This window comes from Hippoglossus stenolepis, chromosome 3 (assembly GCF_022539355.2).
Source record: "Hippoglossus stenolepis isolate QCI-W04-F060 chromosome 3, HSTE1.2, whole genome shotgun sequence".
NCBI lineage: Eukaryota > Metazoa > Chordata > Actinopteri > Pleuronectiformes > Pleuronectidae > Hippoglossus > Hippoglossus stenolepis.
Genome location: NC_061485.1, coordinates 4086379 through 4106515, shown reverse-complemented (window position 1 = coordinate 4106515; position 20137 = coordinate 4086379). Strand labels below are relative to the sequence as shown.

Below are 20137 nucleotides of genomic sequence, written 5' to 3'. Positions count from 1 at the left end.
CACCACATGATCAATCACCCACATGCTGAACCAATCAGGAAGCAAACGACCTCATTCAAACTCATCCATACACTCACAATGCTGAAGAGGGAGAATTAAAGATAAAGAGACAAAAACATAACCTCATTGGAAACGTGGAGATATTTAAATTAATCCTGATGTGTTGTTGATCACCATGACATCATGTATCTACTGGTTCCACTGGTTCAACTGGTTCAGACACGAGTTGAACAACATTTTGTCGACAGTGAACTAAGACTCTAACATCTGTACATACAAACAATAGACCTCAGAGTGAGTGTGTGTCTGTACATGTTGTTGTGCAGCTGTTGTGTAAGATGTGAAGATAATGACAGAGACTTTAAGTTAATCATCGCTGACTTGTTTTTGTGGGTCCTTTGTGTTCATGTACCGTGAACCATGCTGTTGTTGTTCTGACGTTCTTCTAAGAACAACACAATGAAGATAAGACACAAACAACACAGAGAAGTGACCTTTAACATTCTGTGCAGGAATCTGTTGTTTCTGAGGCATAATCCATAAATTAAGAGTCTTTGCTTAACAATTTATTTATTTAGTTCTTTTCTGCAGATTAATTATGTTCAGTCTCTGAGCCCAGTGGCTAAATCATGTGACGACATATTAGTCTCTGGGAGCAATGGACATTATTTTGTGTCTCTAATTCGGCTCCAGATATTAATAATAATAATATAATAATATCCATTATATATCCACAATTAACATATATGCAAATGTCTCAGTGGTGAACCATTAAATGTTTTCTTCCTTTGGCGAGCGAGGCTGCGTCTGGAGTTCAGCATTGGTGAAATTTAAAATTTGTGTGACAGTGTCCTCGGTGGTACACAATGGATGGATGGACAATATCCTGTTTGCATAAAATCTATTTTTGGTGAAGCTGATTTGTGGAGTTTATTTGCACTTAAACCAAAGATAATGACACAGAAAGCAACACAAGTTGTTAAAGCACAAACAGTTAAAAGCATCGTCCTATTCACCAGGAGGAAGAATCACCTCCTGACTGCAGGAGCTCAGCTCTCATATCTGCATCAGGCCCAATGGCTCCTGCTGAATCGCTCTTATTCTGACCCTTTTTTCAAATTTCAACTGAAAAGCTACATGTCTCTGAAACTTTCCCTAAAAGTCCGAGTCTCAGGGTCAGTGATGAGCTCAGTGAACAGCAGATGCTTCTCCGTGGGAGGACGTTGTTCTTCACAGTGAACATGAATGAACGGCAGCAGACGCCTCCTGAGGAGGAGCAGTGATTTCTGAGCTGCCGACGCTGAGAAGATGAAACACCTCCGCTCTTATCAGGGTGGAGGTGTTAATGGACTGTGCTGTTCTAATAGCTGCCAATGAAACATTAAAGATTACAACTGAAGGAAGTGACTTTGGAATCAAATGGTTCTTCAGGTGATTGACCCACATTATGGAAATTTAGAGACTTTGTGAGTTTGTGAGAAACTACAGGCGTTTGTGTGACTTCACCCGGACACAGAGACAAACGGCTTCTTCCTCTTTCTCAACAGGAACATTATCACATCCTCCAATGTCGATATGATTACATCATTTATTTCTGTTGGATTTTGTATTAATCTGTTTGTTCTATCGTTGTCTTATTTGTTTGAAATAATGAAATAATGAAGAAGGAGATGAAAGAAATGAAGCAACGAAACATGGACGTATCAAAGGTGAGGCCTTATCTCTGTGTGTGTGTGTGTGTGTGTGTGTGTGTGTGTGTGTGTGTGTGTGTGTGTGTGTGTGTGTGTGTGTGTGTGTGTGTGTGTGTGTGTGTGTGTGTGTGTGGACGCAGAGGTTGCCGGTGACACACACTCATGCAGGGTCCCGTCGGACAATAACCCACGACTGGACGTCAGCGGTGATGTGGACACTGATTGGTGAACGATGACGTCAACGAGATGTCGCGGACTCTCCTGCAGTTTCCTGAAAGTTCCACACGTCAGAAACCACTGCATGTTCAGATATATACAAATTAACTGCCTATAAATACGTGATTCAATAAGAATAGTTGACTTTACTTTAACCTCCAATGTTTTATTGTAGCGTCTGATTTCTAAATGTGAAACTCACGCAGTAAATATTGCTGTTAAAGATTTCAACAATGCTACATGGTTTGTAGTGTCACATTTTAAAGTTGTGTGATGCTGCATCTGTGATGTAAAATACTGTTGTGTGTCTTTTATTTAAGGAGAAGGTCAACTTTAATTTAACAAAGTTATGCAAAGTTTTCATGCAGCAGTTGTTGAGAAACAAATGTCGACCTCATACAGCAGCAAGAGGAAAAAACTGTATTTTTACAAAATCATTTTTCTGATTTGCAATACCAACATTTTCATCGTCTGTAGAACCAAACGTGTCGGCCTGCACACGAGGAAACATATTCAGAGTATGAACAAAAAGAAACAGTCCCAGTCCTGACTGAAATCTACTGAAATATAAACGTCCTCAAGTAGGACAGTGAAAAGGAAGCAGCAGGTTTGCAGAATCCCTCGAATGATCCTGACTGATCTTTGGAATCAGCTTCAATCATCAACCCACATTTGTCTAATCACCTCATTCATCGTTTTACAACTCATCCGCAACCTTTTCATCAGCTCAGCCAAGTGAGCAGTAAACCGGCCAGAGCACTGTTTGTGTGACGGGCACCGAGTCAACGTGTGAGGCAACGCACAGCGAGCGTCAGATAGTGGAGCCAGTGATCTGATAGTGGAGCCAGTGATCTGATAGTGGAGCCAGTGATCTGATAGTGGAGCCAGTGATCTGATGACCCAGCTGCTGGAGAGGAAACCTGGACCCAGCAGAGAGGAGAGTCACTCACTGGGAGGCTGATGAGTCACTGATCAGTAAGTGGCTCAGGTCCAACAGGCTGAGAAATCACTGACAGGTTCACTCACTGATCATTCACTGATCACTGAGCGATCACGCCTGCTCCCCATGCTGCTCACCTGCTGCTCACCTGCTGCTCACCTGCCGCTCACCTGCTGCTCACCTGCCGCTCACCTGAACAACAGAGTTTCTCTCAGGTCAAGACTGAAGCTAATCTGCCACATGAATCAAGTCAAACCTCAAGTCTCAGACAAGTCAAGCCTTTGAATTTTATAAAATCAGGTCTCAAGATATTTGAGTTCAAATCCAGTCTCGGTTCAGGTCAAAGTTCAGGTCTCAGGTCTTAGGTCAGAGTTCAGGTCTCAGGTCAGAGTTCTGGCCTCAGGTCTCAGGTCTCAGGTCAGAGTTCAGGTCTCAGGTCTCAGGTCTCAGGTCAGAGTTCAGGTCTCAGGTCAGAGTTTAGGTCTCAGGTCAGAGTTCAGGCCTCAGGTCAGAGTTCAGGTCTCAGGTCTCAGGTCTCAGGTCTCAGGTCAGAGTTTAGGTCTCAGGTCAGAGTTCAGGCCTCAGGTCGCTCAAGACGAATCTCAAGTGATGTTATAATTGACAAGTCCAAGTCAAGTCTTAATATATTTGATTCTCACATCATTCCAGATAATAAGTCAATCGTTGTATTTTTCCCTGCTCGAGTTCCTAATTTCTTTCTTCCTAAAGTTCCTTGAGATTATCTATGTTGTGATTTGATTCACAAATGAAATTGAATTGAATTGAATGAATCTAAAGAGTTGAAATCCAGTCGTGATTCTCGTCAAATCCTTACCGACAAATAAAGTTTTATTTTTACATAAAATCTCAAATCCTGTTGTGATTTATTGACGAGTCCCAGTTTTAACTTATTGAATTCAAATCCAAGACACACGAGTCATTAAAAATAAAATCCACGTCTGTCGTTTGTCTCATTGTTGTGACGTCCGGCAGAAAATCAGTCAAGTCTCAAGTCTACAGCTTCGATCTATGTCTGTTTCTTCTCAAGGATCTGAGGTTTGACCGAGTGACAACTTGATCAAAGGATAAACATGTGGCATCTACATATCTACATATCTACATATCTACATATCTACATATCTATATATCTATATGTGGTGATATATGCTGATTGGTTCAGTTACAGTGTCCAGTCCTCAGTGTTTGAGGCCACATGAGGAGACAAACAGGGTCTTTGTCTCTTCCTATCTCCTTCCCTCTTTCCCTTTTTCTCTCCTTCCCTTGTTTTACTTTCTCTTGAACATTATTAAGCTGAAACACATCTTTCTGTTTCCAGGAGGTTTTGTAACTCGAGAGTCACCGAGTCCGAGTAGCTGAAGAGATCAGGTCTTCAGGGCCGGTTCTGTAAGTTTAGTTTTTATTGATGAACATCTGTTAAACAATAAGATTAAATTAATACAGAATTAGATTCCATATGGTTGAAAACGTTGTTGTATATTCAAACTAAATTAAAAACAAAAATACGTTAAAAGATTCACCAAATAAAAAAACCTGTGATAAAAAATGTGATAATAAAAATACAGATAATAGCAAAGATGTTTTCCAGTCAGACGAGTAAATGAAGGAAGCGAAACGTTCTCCCTGATTCATTTCATTTTTACAAACATGATCTGACATCAAGTCACGAGTCAGAAATTTAAAAATAAATCAGACGTCATCTCATTGTTTAATAATGTGAAACTTCAAAAGTCACATGTGCAGTTTTTCTAATCAAGTAAAAGAATATGTTTGTATAAACTGAAAGAGTCAGAGCCAAAAATACAGAAACTAAAAGGAAATATGAAACAGAGTCGTGTCTGTTGAGCGGAGGAGATTTTATTTTTAGACAGAATCCAGTGACTCATAATGCACAGTGAGCACCTGTGGTTTTTCCTCTCGTCATTTCCCGGTTGATTCACCCGTTTATTAATAATAATTACCTGTTGTTTCCTTCAGCTGAACCAGTTTCACTGAACCAGACGTCACTGCACGTTTTACATCGTAGTTTTCTCCTATTGGACAGTTTATTTCTAAACATTATTTATTCTTCCCTCAGTATTTTCCTGCCTCTTTTAACTTTTAATGTCCAAAACACAAGTTACAGAAAAACCCACGTCGCCTAAATCTCACTCATTAACTACAGTTACTTGCAGAATTTGATTTTACAGATACAAATACACCGCTGATCGCTGGAAATACTTTAAATGGTTTGATTCCAGTCTGAAGCTGGTGGAAGAAAATCATTAGAGCCCGACTGATATGGATCCCCCCCGATAATATTAGGGAGTAAAAAATTTCAAATACAGATAAATCCACAGATATTATATATTACAAAATTGTCAATGATTCCCTAAGATGTTGATATCAAACCCCAGTGACACAGAAATGGAATTGGAGTTTGATGTTTTACACTTTAACCATAAACTTTGTCACAAATAACAAATACAACCAAATATACAGAACTAGAATTCAGAGACGTAAAAATTTAAACATACAGATTTTCTGCATTGTTTATTCAGTAAATTAAGTTTTAAAATCAGCAAAAGGCTCAGAGATAAATCAGTCTGGCTCATGATGATGCAACATTTCATTCATCTGTAAAAATCAACCTATTCTCTGATCTGGTGTCCCCCTCACTAGGTGCTCACTATGACAATAGTGAAACTACTAAATAAAGAGTAATTGCTTATTAATTTGAATCGTGTGGCTCCAAATCACAATATATATATGATCTCAAGTTGCTTTAATACATAGTGACGTCAAAACGTTAGGAGAGAATATTCACTTTTAAACAAACTCCAGTAAAGAGCGTCACCAGCTGGAGGCGGATCGACATTACACAGATCCTGAGTGTATGCACAGGTGAAGGTAGATAAATGACGTTGTTTTTGATAATATATCATTTTTAATAAACGTAGTTGCAGTGTTTTTATTATTATTATTAGTAGTGGTATTAGTATTATTATTATTATTATTATTAGTAGTAGTAGTATCAATAGTAAAAGCATAAAACCATAATAATGTTATGACCCTCTTAGTGTGATGGCGCCCTCTGCTGGTAACTTTATACATGACTTTATATGGATTTAAAGATTTTATTTTGGTAGGGAACCGAATAGTTGGAAGTTTCCAAAGTATGAATCAGTGGCACTGAAATAAAATAACATAACTTATACATGACGATAAATAACTAATACAAAGTAAATAATAACCCTGGTTAACTTCAATTTTACAAGGTTTTATTGTGACGGTTTGATTTTGTTTCCGGCTCTCCGTCAGTTGACCGTCTCCATGGTTACAGGACAAACAGCTGATCTGCAGCACAGACCGTTACTTTGACATTTGACTCTAAAACAATGAAAATGAATGAATCCGTCAGTGTCACAGTTTCCAGGAAGAAACCGAGCGACACGGTGGTGAAGCGTCAGCGGGTTTACGACTTCCTGTACGGTGAGGAAACACAGGCTAACAACCCGTTAGCTTAGCACGTTAGCTTAGCATGTTAGCATAGCATGATGGAGTGAAGCTTTGATGTTTCTGCTGCAGATCCGGTTCACACGGTTTCATCCGAGGTGGATCATGTCCGGTCCAGAGTCTCCTTACACAGAGTGGTGAGTTTTAATATGATGTGAGTGGGTGATCAAAGGATAAAGAATAAATATTATATCAGTAAAATAAAGTAAAATGATTAAACTCCAGAGCCTCAATCCACGGAGAGGCGACCTGCAGTGGTTTGAACTACTTTCATTCAAAACACTGGCACTTTACCATCTTATAAAACTTAGTAGAATAACTATATCAGAGATAAAGGAGATTTTTGACAATTAAATAAAATACTTCTTATAATTCAATATAAAGTATATTGTTATGCTCTTCAGGATGGACCCAGATTTCTTAGAAAATAAAAGACAAATACTTTTATTAACTCTTTGATACTTTGATACATGCTTTTGCACATCTGATGCATGTGACTCTTATTTTATAATCCTCTACTAGTGAGAAAGAGAAACATGTACAATACTAACTAGCGGTTAGCTAGCTAGCTTCTTTTCTGGCTAGCAAACCATAGCTAGATCGACACAATAAAACTCGAAATATAACAGTACATAACTTAATAGACTGATCGATATGCATTTGAAAATATGCCTTTGATTTTCTATATTCGGAGCGTCAGTATGGCGTCACAATCATTTCAGATTTACGGCTGAAATGGTCAAAGATGCTTTATGAAGAACAGGATGAGGAAGATGAGGGAACTTCTTAGTAGAGTCTGAAATCTCTGATGACCTGGATTCTCTATCTACTGATCCAACTCTCCTGAATGAAGAAGGCTCCTTTGATGATACAGAAGATATAGATATAGGAGACTCATCTCCTATCACTTCAAGAAGGTTCCTTTGGTTCCTTCTCATCAAAGGAAGCAAAGGAGAAGAACATAAGAATAAAATATGATTAAACTAGTCAGTAAATAAAATGTTTACAAGTCGGACACTTAAACGAACGTAGAGCTGAATTGACGATGAGATGCACCGACACTGATTCTGTTTCCCCGACTCAGCGGCGAGTGCCTGACTTCGGCTCCATGTTCAGCAGCCTGCCGCACCACCCGGGGTACACTCTTCAGCTGGACCCCGCCGACCCCGTCCCAGCGTCTGTGGACCGAGGCTGGCGAGGCTACAGGGACCAGCACAGCGGGGCTCTGCAGCAGCTCACTGGGTAACAGCAGCAGCTACTGGGCGGTGCCAGTTTAAAAGTTTGAATTACTCCTTTCACATATAAACTGAACCTTTCGATTATTGATTATTCATTATGTTCCTGACAGGGCGATTCCAAGAAGGGACGAGAGTCATCGTGGAGCTGATCGCTGGAAATACTTTAAACGGTTTGATTCCAGTCTGAAGCTGGTGGAAGAAAATCATTAGAGCCCGACTGATATGGATCCCCCCCCGATAATATTAGGGAGTAAAAAATTTCAAATACAGATAAATCCACAGATATTATATATTAAAAAATTGTCAATGATTCCCTAAGACGTCGATATCAAACCCCAGTGACACAGAAATGGAATTGGAGTTTGATATTTTACACTTTAAACATAAACTTTGTTACAAATAACAAATACAACCAAATATACAGAACTAGAATTCAGAGACGTAAAAATTTAAACATTGTTTATTCAGTAAATTAAGTTTTCATATCAGCAAAAGGCTCAGAGATAAATCAGTCTGGCTCATGATGATGCAACATTTCATTCATCTGTAAAAATCAACCAAATTCTCTGATCTGGTGTCCCCCCCCCCCAGACCTCTGCTTACCTCCACACAGCGGCTTCCCCCTGACGTGATCTATGGTTTGCAACAGTAAGTCCAGCAGCTTCCTCACATTTCATTTACTTCTCATCCGTTTACGTTGTCCTGGTAACGAGCGGAGGACGCAATCCTCTCTTTTTTTGTCCCCTCAGAGAAAACTTTGTGACGGCTGGTGGACAGTATGCAGCACAGCAGCCCACACACGTCACCGTGGGGGTGCAGACGGACTACAGGGAGAATGAAACACAGACAGACCCATACTGCCCCGAGTATGTGATCCGACCGGGGACGACTCCGACAGAGCTCCTGCAGCTCGCTCCTCTGACTTGGGGTAAAGAGAATCAGTCCCATTCCCTCCAGGTTATTCAAACCAGTTTATCTGTAACTTCCCTCACATCCAAACCCCGTGGTGACTCCTCCCCTCAGGTCGCGGTCTGCCCGCAGGCCTGGCGGAGGTGGAGATGATCGAGCGGGCTCGGGCCAAACGAGTCTGGGAGGCGAGTCTCCCTCCGCTGGACGACCTGAGTCAGCTGGACAAGAGGAGGCGGATGATGGAGGAGATGGAGGCCAGGGAGTGGGCGTTCAGAGAAGAAGAAATCCAGAAGTGAGTGGAGCCGCAACATCATTACTAATCAGAAAATAGCATAAACATAAATAGTTAGGTAAAACACTGGCTACCTGTGGATGGATGGATGTGTGGGTGTCATGTCATCCATCCACGTACAGTCTATGGTTCAAAGCTTTGTTCCACTGCCCCCTAGTGGTCAATAGTTATCAGCGTATAAAGCAGAGGGAGTAAATGCTAACACAACGGGTTTGAAGGATGTAGTCGACGTATCCAGTTCTCGGCTCATTAAGCAACGTCCTCTTACCGTTGCCGCGGTGTCCACCATTAAACGCGTGTCTCTGTGGGCGGGGCCAGGCTGCAGGAGTCCCGTCTGGTGGTGCTGACGGAGCTGTTGAGGCAGAGAGATGAGGCCCAGAGAGACTTCACAGACCAGCGACTGACCCACAGCTACTTCAAGCTCCTAGACCACAGGCAGGGCAAACTACACAAGACCCACAACCACTACACCCGCTGTAAGACCACCTCTACCTCCGCCCATGCTTCTGAATATTCATCACTGGAGGTTTTGTTTCCCTCACTGTTCATCTGTCTTTCCTTGTTGTGCAGCCCTGAGGAAACTGCAAGCGAAGGGCAGGAACATGAAGGGGCAGCTGAAGCAACTCGGCCTTAAAGACTCTGAGTTTGTCCCTCACTCCCTCAGGGGAACTTTCAACAGTGCTCACAGCAGTGCGCCAAAGAAACACCACTTGAACACATATGAAGGTTTGAATCTAAAAGGATTTTTGGACAAATAGAATCGAGCATCTTTCATCTGCTGCTTAGATGACGTGTGACTTTCTGTGAATCACAGGCCTCAACGACCTCGAGGCCCGATCCTCGACCTCGATCTGTCAGTTGCGGCTGAAAAGATCCAAAGACGTCATCAAGGACGTGATCCAGCCGTCTGTGAAGAAAGCGTTAGAACAAATGAATACATACAAGGTAAACGAAAAGATAATTCATCGTCAAGCACATTCGCCTCAGCTGTAAATACACATAGTGACCAACTGTGTGTCCACAGGCCCTGAGGGAGAAGAAGACGGAGAAGCCGTTACGGTTTCTGATCAAGAAGGAGAAGCCGGTTCCTCGTCCCGCCACGCCCATAGTGGAGGAGCCGCCAGAGGTGAGCGACTGGCCCAGTCTGATCCACACACTCAGCTTGATGGTTCTGCGTGATGGTGTTTGTTGATTCATCTATGTGATCCTCGTTAGGGAGACGAGGAGACGGAGCTCGCTGTCGTCCACCTGCAGAAATTGCTGAGGGGAAAAAGCGTCCAGAACGAGGTCTGAACATGTGTAACGGCCCCTGATGTTTGTTTACCTGCATGTCTGTGACCTTTAACCCCTGACTTCATCTGTGTCACACACAGAGTACACACTTATTGAGCAGGGCTGTGTTAAACTGAGGTCAAGCTGCTGAGGATGTTAATAAATATAAATATATATATTCCTGTCTGTTGTTGCACAGATGTTTAAGGGCAAAGAAAACCACATGGATCTCATCCAGGAACTGAGGACGGTCCACGCCCTGCAGAGACAAGAGCAGCAGCTGCAGGAAACCGACAGAGAGCTGATGATCACGCTGAAGAAACAGAGAGACAAACAGAGAATCAAGGTGAAACACTCACATGCAACAGTTTTACAAGAAGTATTTCACATTTTACGACCTCCTCACTCACGCCTCCTCTTTCCTCTCTCAGACCTCTCAGAACGAGGCGTCCCAGGCCAGAGTGATCGGCGCAGAGCTGGAGGACATGTTCGACACCTTGTCCAAGGAGCTGATCCGTCTCCAGGAGGAGCGAAGGATCCACGCCTTCACGCTCCTGGCCGAGAGAGAGCGCCGCACTCGGGAGGCTGAGGAGAGCGGCAGGAGGCAGCTGGAGGAGCACAGACGCAGAGAACAAGATGAGATCTTCAGACAAGTGCGTACATGGTTTCTGAGCATGTCGAGAAGATACACGTGTGAGCCGGTGGGGGCCATGTTCTGATGTGCTTCATGCTGTGTCACAGGTGGTGCAGATTCACCAGGAAACTGTGGACTTCTACCTGGAGAGCGTCATCTTGGGATCTGTGGAGCAGACGGCGGACGACCAGGCCAGAGAGGAGATCCGCAGGAGGGCGAAGGAGATTAACGACATAGTTTACGCTGCGGAGAAAAGGTAACAGACACCTCAGCATGTCCGCTCAGCTTCTGTATTCAGACATTCAAACCCAGAGATAACACCCAGCCGTGTGTGTGTGTGTCTGTGTGTGTGTGTGTGTGTCTGTGTGTGTGTGTGTGTGTGAGAAGCAGGAACAAACTTCAGTCGGAGGAGATCGTGTCAGAGCTGGTTTACAGTTTCCTCATCCCAGAGGTGGAGAAGATCAACATCAGGAGAAGAGGTTTGTCCGGTTTTTCTGTTTCCACACAAAGATCTGAATACAACAAATGTTATAAATCAAAATTCTAAAAATCATAATCAACAACATCCTTTCTTTCAAAATGTCAAATGACCAAAACAAAGGTGAAAAGGTAGAAAACACTCACTGACTTTATCTTTTCTCTCTGTCAGTTCACGCGAGGCAGCAGAAACACTTGCAGGCCGTTCGGAGCATCATTAACGAGGCTGCAGAGGGTTCTGGGATCCCTCCCTCCTCTACTCCTTCCCTCCTTCCCTCCTCTACTCCTTCCCTCCTTCCCTCCTCTCCTCCTTCCCTCCTTCCTTCTGAAACAGCCTCCGTTGAGGAGATGAGCCGCCAAGAGCAGGATCAGCGGCAGGAAGCAGAACCTCAACCTCACTGAGTAGAGACCTCAACGACAGCACCTACCGAGTAACTTGGAGAGGATCTGTGTCAGAACCTGGTCCTCTCACTACTGGGGTCCCTCAAGGTTCTGTCCTGGGTCCTCTCCTCTTCTCTCTGTACACCAACTCTATCGGCTCTGTCATTCACTCACATGGTGATCTGCATCGGCCAATCAGCTGCTCCCTCACTGCGAGGGACAGCTGCCACTCAACAACATCACGACTGTCCTGGCTCCTAAACGGTGGAACGAGCTCCACATCGACATCAGGACAGAAAGTCTACACATCTCCCTCCAGACTAAAAACACATCTCTTCTGACGACAGCTTGGTTAAGAAGATGATTTCTGATAAACAATTCAAAAAATGTAATAAATACAACAATAACAAAAATATTTTTTAAGTATTAAATTCTGAGATACAGTCCAACTGAGTTGGGCTCTGATCCCCCAGCGTTCACCCTGCACCTGAGGAGGAAGTTCCACTCTTCAGCCACTATGAGGCACTGTTGCTCTAAATGTAACAGATTTCTGACAGATTCTTTTAGTGATATGTTGACAGAAATGTTTCATGGTATTACACCGAGAGGTGTTTGTTATTTCGTTCACGCTTATTGAAAGAAATGGGGTAAAGAGAGGACATGGTTATGAAAGAGTCATCACGAGTTCCTGGTCGTATTTAAAGTGGATTTTAGGAACGACCTCAGAACTCAGCTCCACATGAAAGTAAACTTAAGCTCTGATTCTTGATTCTTGATGTAGAATCACTTTAAAGACCTTTTCCAACTTGGTACCAGCTTTGGTTTCTGTTGTTGAGAAACGATGTGACTCCAGCTTCTTCAGCCAAACACTGATCAACACCATCAACTCCTCATTTGTCTCATTTACTCAGTTTATTGGTTTCAGCAAAGAAAGAAACTCCAAACACACAAACAGATCAAACTACTGGATGTGAAATCAGTTTTCTTTGTGTCACCTGATCGCTGCAGGACTTTTGTTTCTGCTCAAATAAAAGAGTCTCAGCTGCATCAGACCTAAATACTGTTGTTGTTAATTGGACTGAACTTGGTTTAATATTAGAGAACTGACATGTTCTGTTATTATTGTAGTTTATCTTAATAGTTGAGGCTTCATAATTTGAGAGGTTTGGTTGAAGACTAGAAAGTTTAAATGTGTGTGTGTGTGTCTGGATGTTGGTGGAAGTTTGGAATGAACCTTGTTTATAATTTTGACATTAAAAGAGTCGCCTGAAGATTTGAATGGTGGCATATGTTTCTTGGAGGTGTGGGGGGGGGGCGGTTTGGTTTGATGCGGGGCCCCTCAAAGTCCCTCCTGATAAAAATAGACACAAGAAACTTTGGTCCATCTGCTTGATCCTGGACAAACAGAATTAAACATTGAGGAAAAACTCAAGTGAATAAAAAGCAGACGAGAAACAGACGTATTTATAAAACTTTTTTATTGGTTTTTTAAATCGAAGGCTAACTGAAATGTGTCCGATTCATACCATGTTCTGTGACAACAACGATAAACCATTGTCTTCTGTTTGTAACAAACATAGAAGAAAATAACAAACCCAGCAACACGTAGACCATCCAATATAAATTAAAAATAAACTGTTTTAATACACAAATAAGCAATTATCATCATTGAGAATAAGTAGGCCTCTATATAACTGCGAGCCATGCTGTGACAGAAAACAGATTCAAAGCCTGAACTCTCCAGCACCGGGTTCATCTCTTGTTCTTCCTCCCGCTGTGCTGCAGTGGGAGATGAAGGAGCCCGGTGCTTCATTTAAATTCAGGAGAATCCATCATTTTTCTACAAGAGCAGATCAGGGCTCCTTCATGTTTTCTGCTCCGGGCCGAACTTACAGATTCTCAGAGCTCAGGACCAGACGCATGAAGGAATCCTGACCACAACAAACGGATCTATTGTACAAGTCCCACATTTAACATGCGTGCAGGATTAAACTCGACGACGGGTGGAAGACTTCTACAATAGTCACTGTGGCGGACGAGCGTTGTGTCCTGCAAGATATCGAGGCTTGTTTAAATACGCACACATACATACTGCAACCGAAAGAGAGTGTATTCGTATATTTTCTTCAACATTGTCAGAGGAGCGGCGCCGCGCGGCGCTGATTCAGAGAGCAGAGCGAGCAGAAAACAAGAACACCACGATGCAGAATGAGCAAAAACACAAAGGAGCTAAACTTCTGCTTTATTTTTCCACCTTTCTCCAGTTTACTATCGAGTGTTCGAGGTACAATGTTGTTTCTCCTCTGTCAAACGAGTACGAGTGGGTTCGACTGTGTAACTGAAATACTTAGAGAAACTGGAAAAAGGCGTCTAAAGCAAAACGTTCGTCCAAAGAAATGAAAGAAACAGAAAAGTTCAAGTCAGGCGTAACTCTTGTCTTTCTTTTTTCTTTTTTTTAACAGATGCAAGAGTTTTGTTTAGGATGATTCCTTCTTTGGAAAAATGTCTTTAACGAGACTGAAGACAGAAAACTGAGCTGCAGATTCTTTACGAGGTCAGACGGATCAAAAGCAGACAAACTGTTCATCGTCGACTTTAGGGTTACCAGAAACTTATGGAAGTTCACTCATGCCAGAAAAAGGACCGAAAAGTTGGAATGATAAAAAATATATATTGAAGACAGATACAAATTTACAATAAATCAGAGAAGACCACATTTTTGAATGAGCATCTCAGGGTTGAGACTCAATAGTTGATGTGGAGCTTTCAACTGTAGTACACAATCCTCCCCAGCAGATGGAGATGTTTCAGTTGCCAAGAAAAAAATTGTTGGAATTAAAGAAAATTTAGGATGATACTGAAGGATTTTTTTGTCCACGTTAGCTTTTAAATTGAGATCAAAAGACTTTCTTGACCACGGAAACAGCAGGTAAATTCTGAAGTTAAGTCGATTCTTCTGTATTTTTCTGGCATGAATGAGCTTCCATACTTTCCAGACAAAAGTAGGGTCTGTTTTCTGATATTTTGCTGCCGTTCGAAGTGCCGACGACAACAAAAACAGAGTAATTGAAGAGTTTCTTTGCACCGTGATGTGTTTTTACAGTCGGGTGAAGTCTCCGTTGAGACCGGACACCAGAAGGCACACGTGTAGACGCTGGGCCAGGCGAGGAGACGTGATGATTAGCCAGGTAGCGGACTTGGGTTAGCGCGCACAACGAAATCGTACTTGAAGTTGTAAGTGCGAGAGCAGAAACGATCGACCATCGGCTGATCTCAGGTGACGCACGGGAATCACACTCACAGCGGCGCAACTAACATGCACACATCAAACTGGAAAAGGGCACTTTAAAAGCAGAAGTACATTTTCTTGTATTTACACGTCCTCCCCCAGTGATCTGCAGCGATTGCGTGTTAGGTAGTTTTACACTGTCGACGTTGGTTTGAGAAATGGAAAAAGAAAAGTTCTGTGTGATCAGTGGATTGATAATAAAATGACCTTTTTTTTTTGTTCTCAAGTGAATAAACAACAATAAAAACAACAATTAAAAAAAATTTACATTTAGCACACTACGTTAATATGACTAATATTATCAAAAAGGCAAATAGTAGGTGTATTGCAACGCTCTCTGCGGCATCACTATCAAAAACATCTTCATCGTCACTATACTCAATCTCATCATCATCATCATCATCCAATCATCACGTGAGACAGTAAGGAGGCGTGGCCTGGGATGATTGACAGCCCAAACTAGCCACTCACATTTTGCCCGTCTCAGCACAGGCAGGCACACTTGTAACGACATAGCAACAATAATATACGACGGACGTTTCCAGGGAGACCGAAAAGACGGCCGGCCAATAGCGGCAAGGGCCAGTTGGAAGGGAGCTCTGTCATTGGACAGCAGGCATCTCTAGGGAACAGGTAGAGCTCGTTCAGACAGGAAGAGGGAAGTGTGTGTGTGTGTGTGTGAGAGTGTGTGAGAGAGATAAATGTTTTCTCTATCTTGTGTGGTCCATAATAAGAGTGTGTGGATGAATGAAAGTGCACCTGTGTGTGTGGAAGGTCTGGTTCTTAAGTAAGTTTATTTAGTCTACTGTGTGTGTGTGTGAGCGTGTGTGTGTGTGTGTGTGTGTGTGTGTGTGTGTGTGTGTGTGTGTGTGAGCGTGTGTGTGTGTGTGTGTGTTTAGTTTCTGTCTAGACAGCTGGAGGTCTTTCCCAGGGCAAGTCTGTGTTGTTAACTCTTACTTTGCTTTTGGGAAAAGACGTCGTCCACTGTCAGGTTATAAAACGCTGTGTTGGCTAATATGCTAACTGACACGCTCACTTCCCTCACGTTAGCTTTAATGCTAAGCTAAAGGTGTGGCCCGTCCCAACACACAGATTCTCATCTGCTCGGACAAGTTTGGGCCCTGATTAGTTTAACTTGTGCACAATATTGAATTGAGAGTTTAAATGTCATAGTTAAGCAGTCTGCAGATTTCAGGAAGCTTCACCGCATCATGAAAAATAAGTAGAAAGAGTTGCTCTAATGTTTCTGTGTGTAAACATACGTGTGTTGGTGAAGTCAGTGTCAGCATCACATGAAAAATGTCTGTTTCCCCTCCTCCTGTTTTTTATATTTTGTATCGTCAGCCAGCGTAAGTTTCCCTGAAGCTACACTTTTATCCTAAACTATTTTTACTTACTTGAATCTACACTTGAGGTACACGACTTTAAATTATTCTAACTAGTATAACCTCCTACAGCCCTGATCAGAGCCTGCTCAGTCTTTTCATACCCGCTGCAAACCCTCCAGAGCAGGGAACCAAACCTTATTCAACAGGGAACGAAGCCGGTCCCAAACACAAGGGTCACAGTGATGGAGGGAAAGAAGAGGATGGGAAAGGAGAGAAGAGGTGAGGTGAGGAAATACAGGTAAATAATACGTTTGGGACCAGGCTCATTATCTCCAAACAAGGGGATTCAAACTTTGATTGATTCAATCGTCACTCCTTTGTGGTCAAAGGATTATATCATGATTTTTTCTTTTCTTCAAGTGCACGATGCAGCCGAGTTACAGCAGCACAGAAACAACAGAGAGAAGAGAGACGTACACGAGAGAGAGATGGAAGTGATTCACTAAGAAATGGCTTCTGATTATTTGTCTTAACTTTTCTTCTTCTTACAGGATGTTAAACTCAGGATTCAACACAACACCACAGATCTCACACTGTTGATCTGCTGCTGTGTTGTCCTGAGTCCTTTAAATCTCTCCTCTACTAAATTAAGCTTTTGGCTGCGGTTTGGTTGGGTCCCTCTGGAGGGCGCTGTTGCATAAAGACTGAACACTAGAGGGCGCTGGCTTCATTTGGGCTGTGGTTCCTTCACATCAATACAAACTAACATAACTTGTCAACCTCAGGGTTGAAAGAGTGACGGTCACTACGGAAACTTTTCATATAAGAGCAGCAACTTAAAAAAGGCTAAAACTAGAGATACGTTAAGATTCTACTTTAATTATAATCCAACCTTTATTTCCACACTGTTCAAGAGATGACACAAGACAAGTTGCTATTAACACTCGTGTCACTTTTCAACACTTCAGCGTGTCTAGTTTGAAACAACTCATCCTGTGCTGCGTCCAACACAAAGAAGTTAAAGAAGACGTAACAAATCTGAAACAGATGTAATTATTTTTGAAAGGAGGTAAATCAATCTTATTAATGTGTAGTCGTTACGAGGGCTCAGTATCGAACCTCGGTAGTTGATGAGGACCGATTTTCGACAAATGTCAGAAGTTGGAATCAGATGTCGGATCCTTTTCACTTATTGTTTGATGAGATAATTCAGGATTCTCTAAAGTTTGAAGTATGATAAATAAAGTCTTTGCATCTTTTAAAAGTGTGGCTCTAAAGATCAGAGAATTTAATCTCAGCTTAACTTAAAGGTTTGACTGAAGTTTCTAAGTTTTATTCTGGCCGACGCTGGCTGACAGAAGATTGTTGTCTCCTTCCTGGTGCCGTAAAGTGCTCAGAGATGCCTGCAAGAGAGAAACTCGCCAGAGGGGATTGTGGGTACTTGTGTGTGTGTGTGTGTGTGTGTGTGTGTGTGTGTGTGTGTGTGTGTGTGTGTGTTGAAAAGGCAGGAGAGTTGCGACTCTAAATGAAACTGCAGAAACGTTGTGTTCATGTGTGTGTGTGCGGCCACGGCAGTGCACAGTCGGTGTATCACACATTTCGGGCGACCTGGCCTGGCGTCACTGAACCTGCGTCGTTCCCGCTCTCTTCTCACGCGACAAACAAACAAATAATCTGACATTCAAAATAAAATAACACACAGCAGGATTTAACTACTCTAATTTCTTTCACTGTTACAATACACATTGTCTTGATTAGTTCAGACTTTTGTTCGATGAGACAACGTCTGATTAATGTGAGCAAACTCGTATGTGCTTGACTTGTTTGGTCGAGGTAGTGACAGCCTGCTTTGGGCTTTGGGATTGGCTAACGATTCGGCCACTAGGATGAGAGAGAGAGCTTCGAGCAGGGTTTCTGATTGGACCCACAGGTTAGGTTGGACGCTGACTTGTGGTTGGCTCGCAGGACTCGGACATTTGCATAAACCAGGGATTTTTATTTTTTTATTTTTATATCAATGGTACAGTAATGGTTGTTCCAAGTCCTTTGAATCAAAGTCAGAATCTCTCCCGTGATATGTTCTCATGATACTCGCCGCTGTGCACTGACGTGGCCCCCGACCTCGACCCCCCAGGCGGTTTCTCTCTTTGTGTTCGTTTCTCAATGGACAGAGCTCCTTCACAATAAAAGTCTCTCTCACACGTTCCATCTGCGCATACTAAAAAATAGTGCAATTCTTTTTAGCAATTATATAAATAACTCTAAATTCGTGCTTTTAAGTTTGCTCTCGGTTTGCATACATGTGTGTGTATATATCGTCCATTTGTAACATATATACATGCCAACATGTACGTAGCAAAATGTTCAACGTGAAAGTTGGCACCCCAACAGATTACAGATGTTTGTTTCTTTTCTTTTTTTCTAAAACTACACAACATATAAAAACAAACAGAAAAAAACATCTTCACTGATAAGAATCCACCTAGTTTAGAAAAATACCCCTACTTTCTCTATTTTCTCTCTTATCAATCATATTGCGGGTTTTTTCTGGGGTCAACAGTCTTGAACTTTGTGCAAACCTTCTTCAGAAAACATAAAACAAAAAAAAGGAAAAGATTTAAGCGACAACTCCTGCATCAGTTGGTCGATATAAGGCATGATGTTTAGCTCGAGGACGTTTTTTAGCACTGTGCTACAACTCGTAAGCTAGTTTTAAAGTAATGCTAGCGACGTCTAAACTCTTTGTGTGAATATTGTTGAGTGCTAACGTGTCTCAGTGATGCAGCTAAAGCCTGTTGCAGGAGTCGCCACCAAACGCTGAACTGTGCAGTCGGGAACAAACTTACTGGAGTCAAAGCAGCGATGGGGGGGGGGGGAGATTATCACGAGAAAACAAAACAAATCCTGGAAGAACCAAGGAGACTGCAACATTTCACCGTTTGCCGGGATAGAAACGATCCTGTAAGCGTCGAACAAACAAAGAGAAAGTTCTACAGAAACAAACAGAACAAGTAAATATTTAGAATGAGTGAAGGCTAGTTCAGTCGTGGAGGAGCGATGAGCTGCAGCGAGAGGAGTTGCTGTGGGGGAGAAGGAGGCATCTGTATCCGCCTTCTCCCCCGCCTCCGCCCTTCAACCTCCTACTCGGACATCATCATCGGTTCATCCGAAGTGCACAGGAAACTGTGGAGCAGGAAGTACCAGATGTTCTCCTGCGACCATGCTCTGCAGGAATGATGCGGGTTCCAGATGTTCTTACCTAACGAGAAGCCGGCGTGCGCTGCTGCCTCTCGCTCCTAGCCCGATCCGTGATGAGGGGAAACCGTGTCAGCTACGACCACAACTAACCAGCCCTTAAACCTGTGGAGTTAACCACCGACCAGGTTGTTCCTTGTTGGCTGCTGACCGTTTCCCCAAAGTGGCGAGGCATAATCCTTCCTGCGGGCTAGAAAAGAGGAAACAGTACTGTCACACTTGCTGGGGCTTCTGGGATTTCTCCTTTGTATTCCTTGCGTTCCTGTTGTCCACACTTCCTTGCTGCTGAGGCGGAGGTCGGATCAGACCATGTATGAGCGAGGACGGGGGTGCTTGTGCGGATGGAACAGTCCGATGGTTGTGGCCGGAGTGCAGGGCTGTCGGGTGGTAGTAGTGCCCGATCACCTCGCTGTAGGCCGGGGGCGCTCCCTCTACTCGAGAGCCCTGCTTCTGGTGCCGGGACAAGGCCTCCTGGGCTTCTAACACACTGATGCCTGAATGGACGCTCGGGGGAGGAGCCTGCAGACTGAAAGCACAACAACATAGATAAAGAGGAGTGATACGAATGAAACCACAGTGATTGTAAGAGCAGATAATGAAAGAACTACTGTGCTGCGTTTCACAACATCAAGAATGACGGTGTGACAACAAGAGATATTTGCATTCCTGCCTAAGTAGAATTATCAACATAATACTTTAAAC

The 20137-nt window shown here is 42.9% G+C and overlaps 2 protein-coding genes across 3 annotated transcripts in view; one reads left to right on the top strand and one right to left on the bottom strand.

Annotated features, from left to right (window-relative positions):
• The first annotated feature begins 6182 nt into the window (after nucleotides 1–6182).
• On the top strand, nucleotides 6183–11736 carry cfap91 (cilia and flagella associated protein 91). The gene is made up of 17 exons (XM_035151700.2): nucleotides 6183–6336; nucleotides 6433–6497; nucleotides 7445–7602; nucleotides 7709–7768; nucleotides 8190–8246; nucleotides 8348–8526; nucleotides 8622–8799; nucleotides 9118–9275; nucleotides 9370–9525; nucleotides 9614–9744; nucleotides 9824–9925; nucleotides 10015–10086; nucleotides 10271–10417; nucleotides 10503–10724; nucleotides 10813–10961; nucleotides 11093–11184; nucleotides 11355–11736. Exons 1-17 carry the CDS (start codon nucleotides 6243–6245, stop codon nucleotides 11582–11584), a joined length of 2250 nt encoding a protein of 749 aa, XP_035007591.2. The 5' UTR covers nucleotides 6183–6242; the 3' UTR covers nucleotides 11585–11736.
• A 1288-nt stretch (nucleotides 11737–13024) lies between these two features.
• Nucleotides 13025–20137, bottom strand: part of pmepa1 (prostate transmembrane protein, androgen induced 1) — a 40612-nt gene continuing 33499 nt past the window's right edge. For both annotated transcript variants that reach the window (XM_035151702.2, XM_035151703.2), the window contains exon 5: nucleotides 13025–19961. In XM_035151702.2, the coding sequence (XP_035007593.1) occupies nucleotides 19649–19961 (313 nt within the window). In that variant the 3' untranslated portion in view covers nucleotides 13025–19648. The remainder of the gene's footprint in view (nucleotides 19962–20137) is intronic.

What these genes read in the sequence shown, in the direction of transcription:
- cfap91 (XM_035151700.2), top strand. Translation starts at nt 6,243, where the DNA reads ATGAAAATGAATGAATCCGTCAGTGTCACAGTTTCCAGGAAGAAACCG. An exon ending in GCTCGCTCCTCTGACTTGGG is followed by an intron (nt 8,527 to 8,621) that starts GTAAAGAGAATC and finishes TCCTCCCCTCAG; the next exon opens with GTCGCGGTCTGCCCGCAGGC. An exon ending in AGAGAAGAAGAAATCCAGAA is followed by an intron (nt 8,800 to 9,117) that starts GTGAGTGGAGCC and finishes GGGCGGGGCCAG; the next exon opens with GCTGCAGGAGTCCCGTCTGG.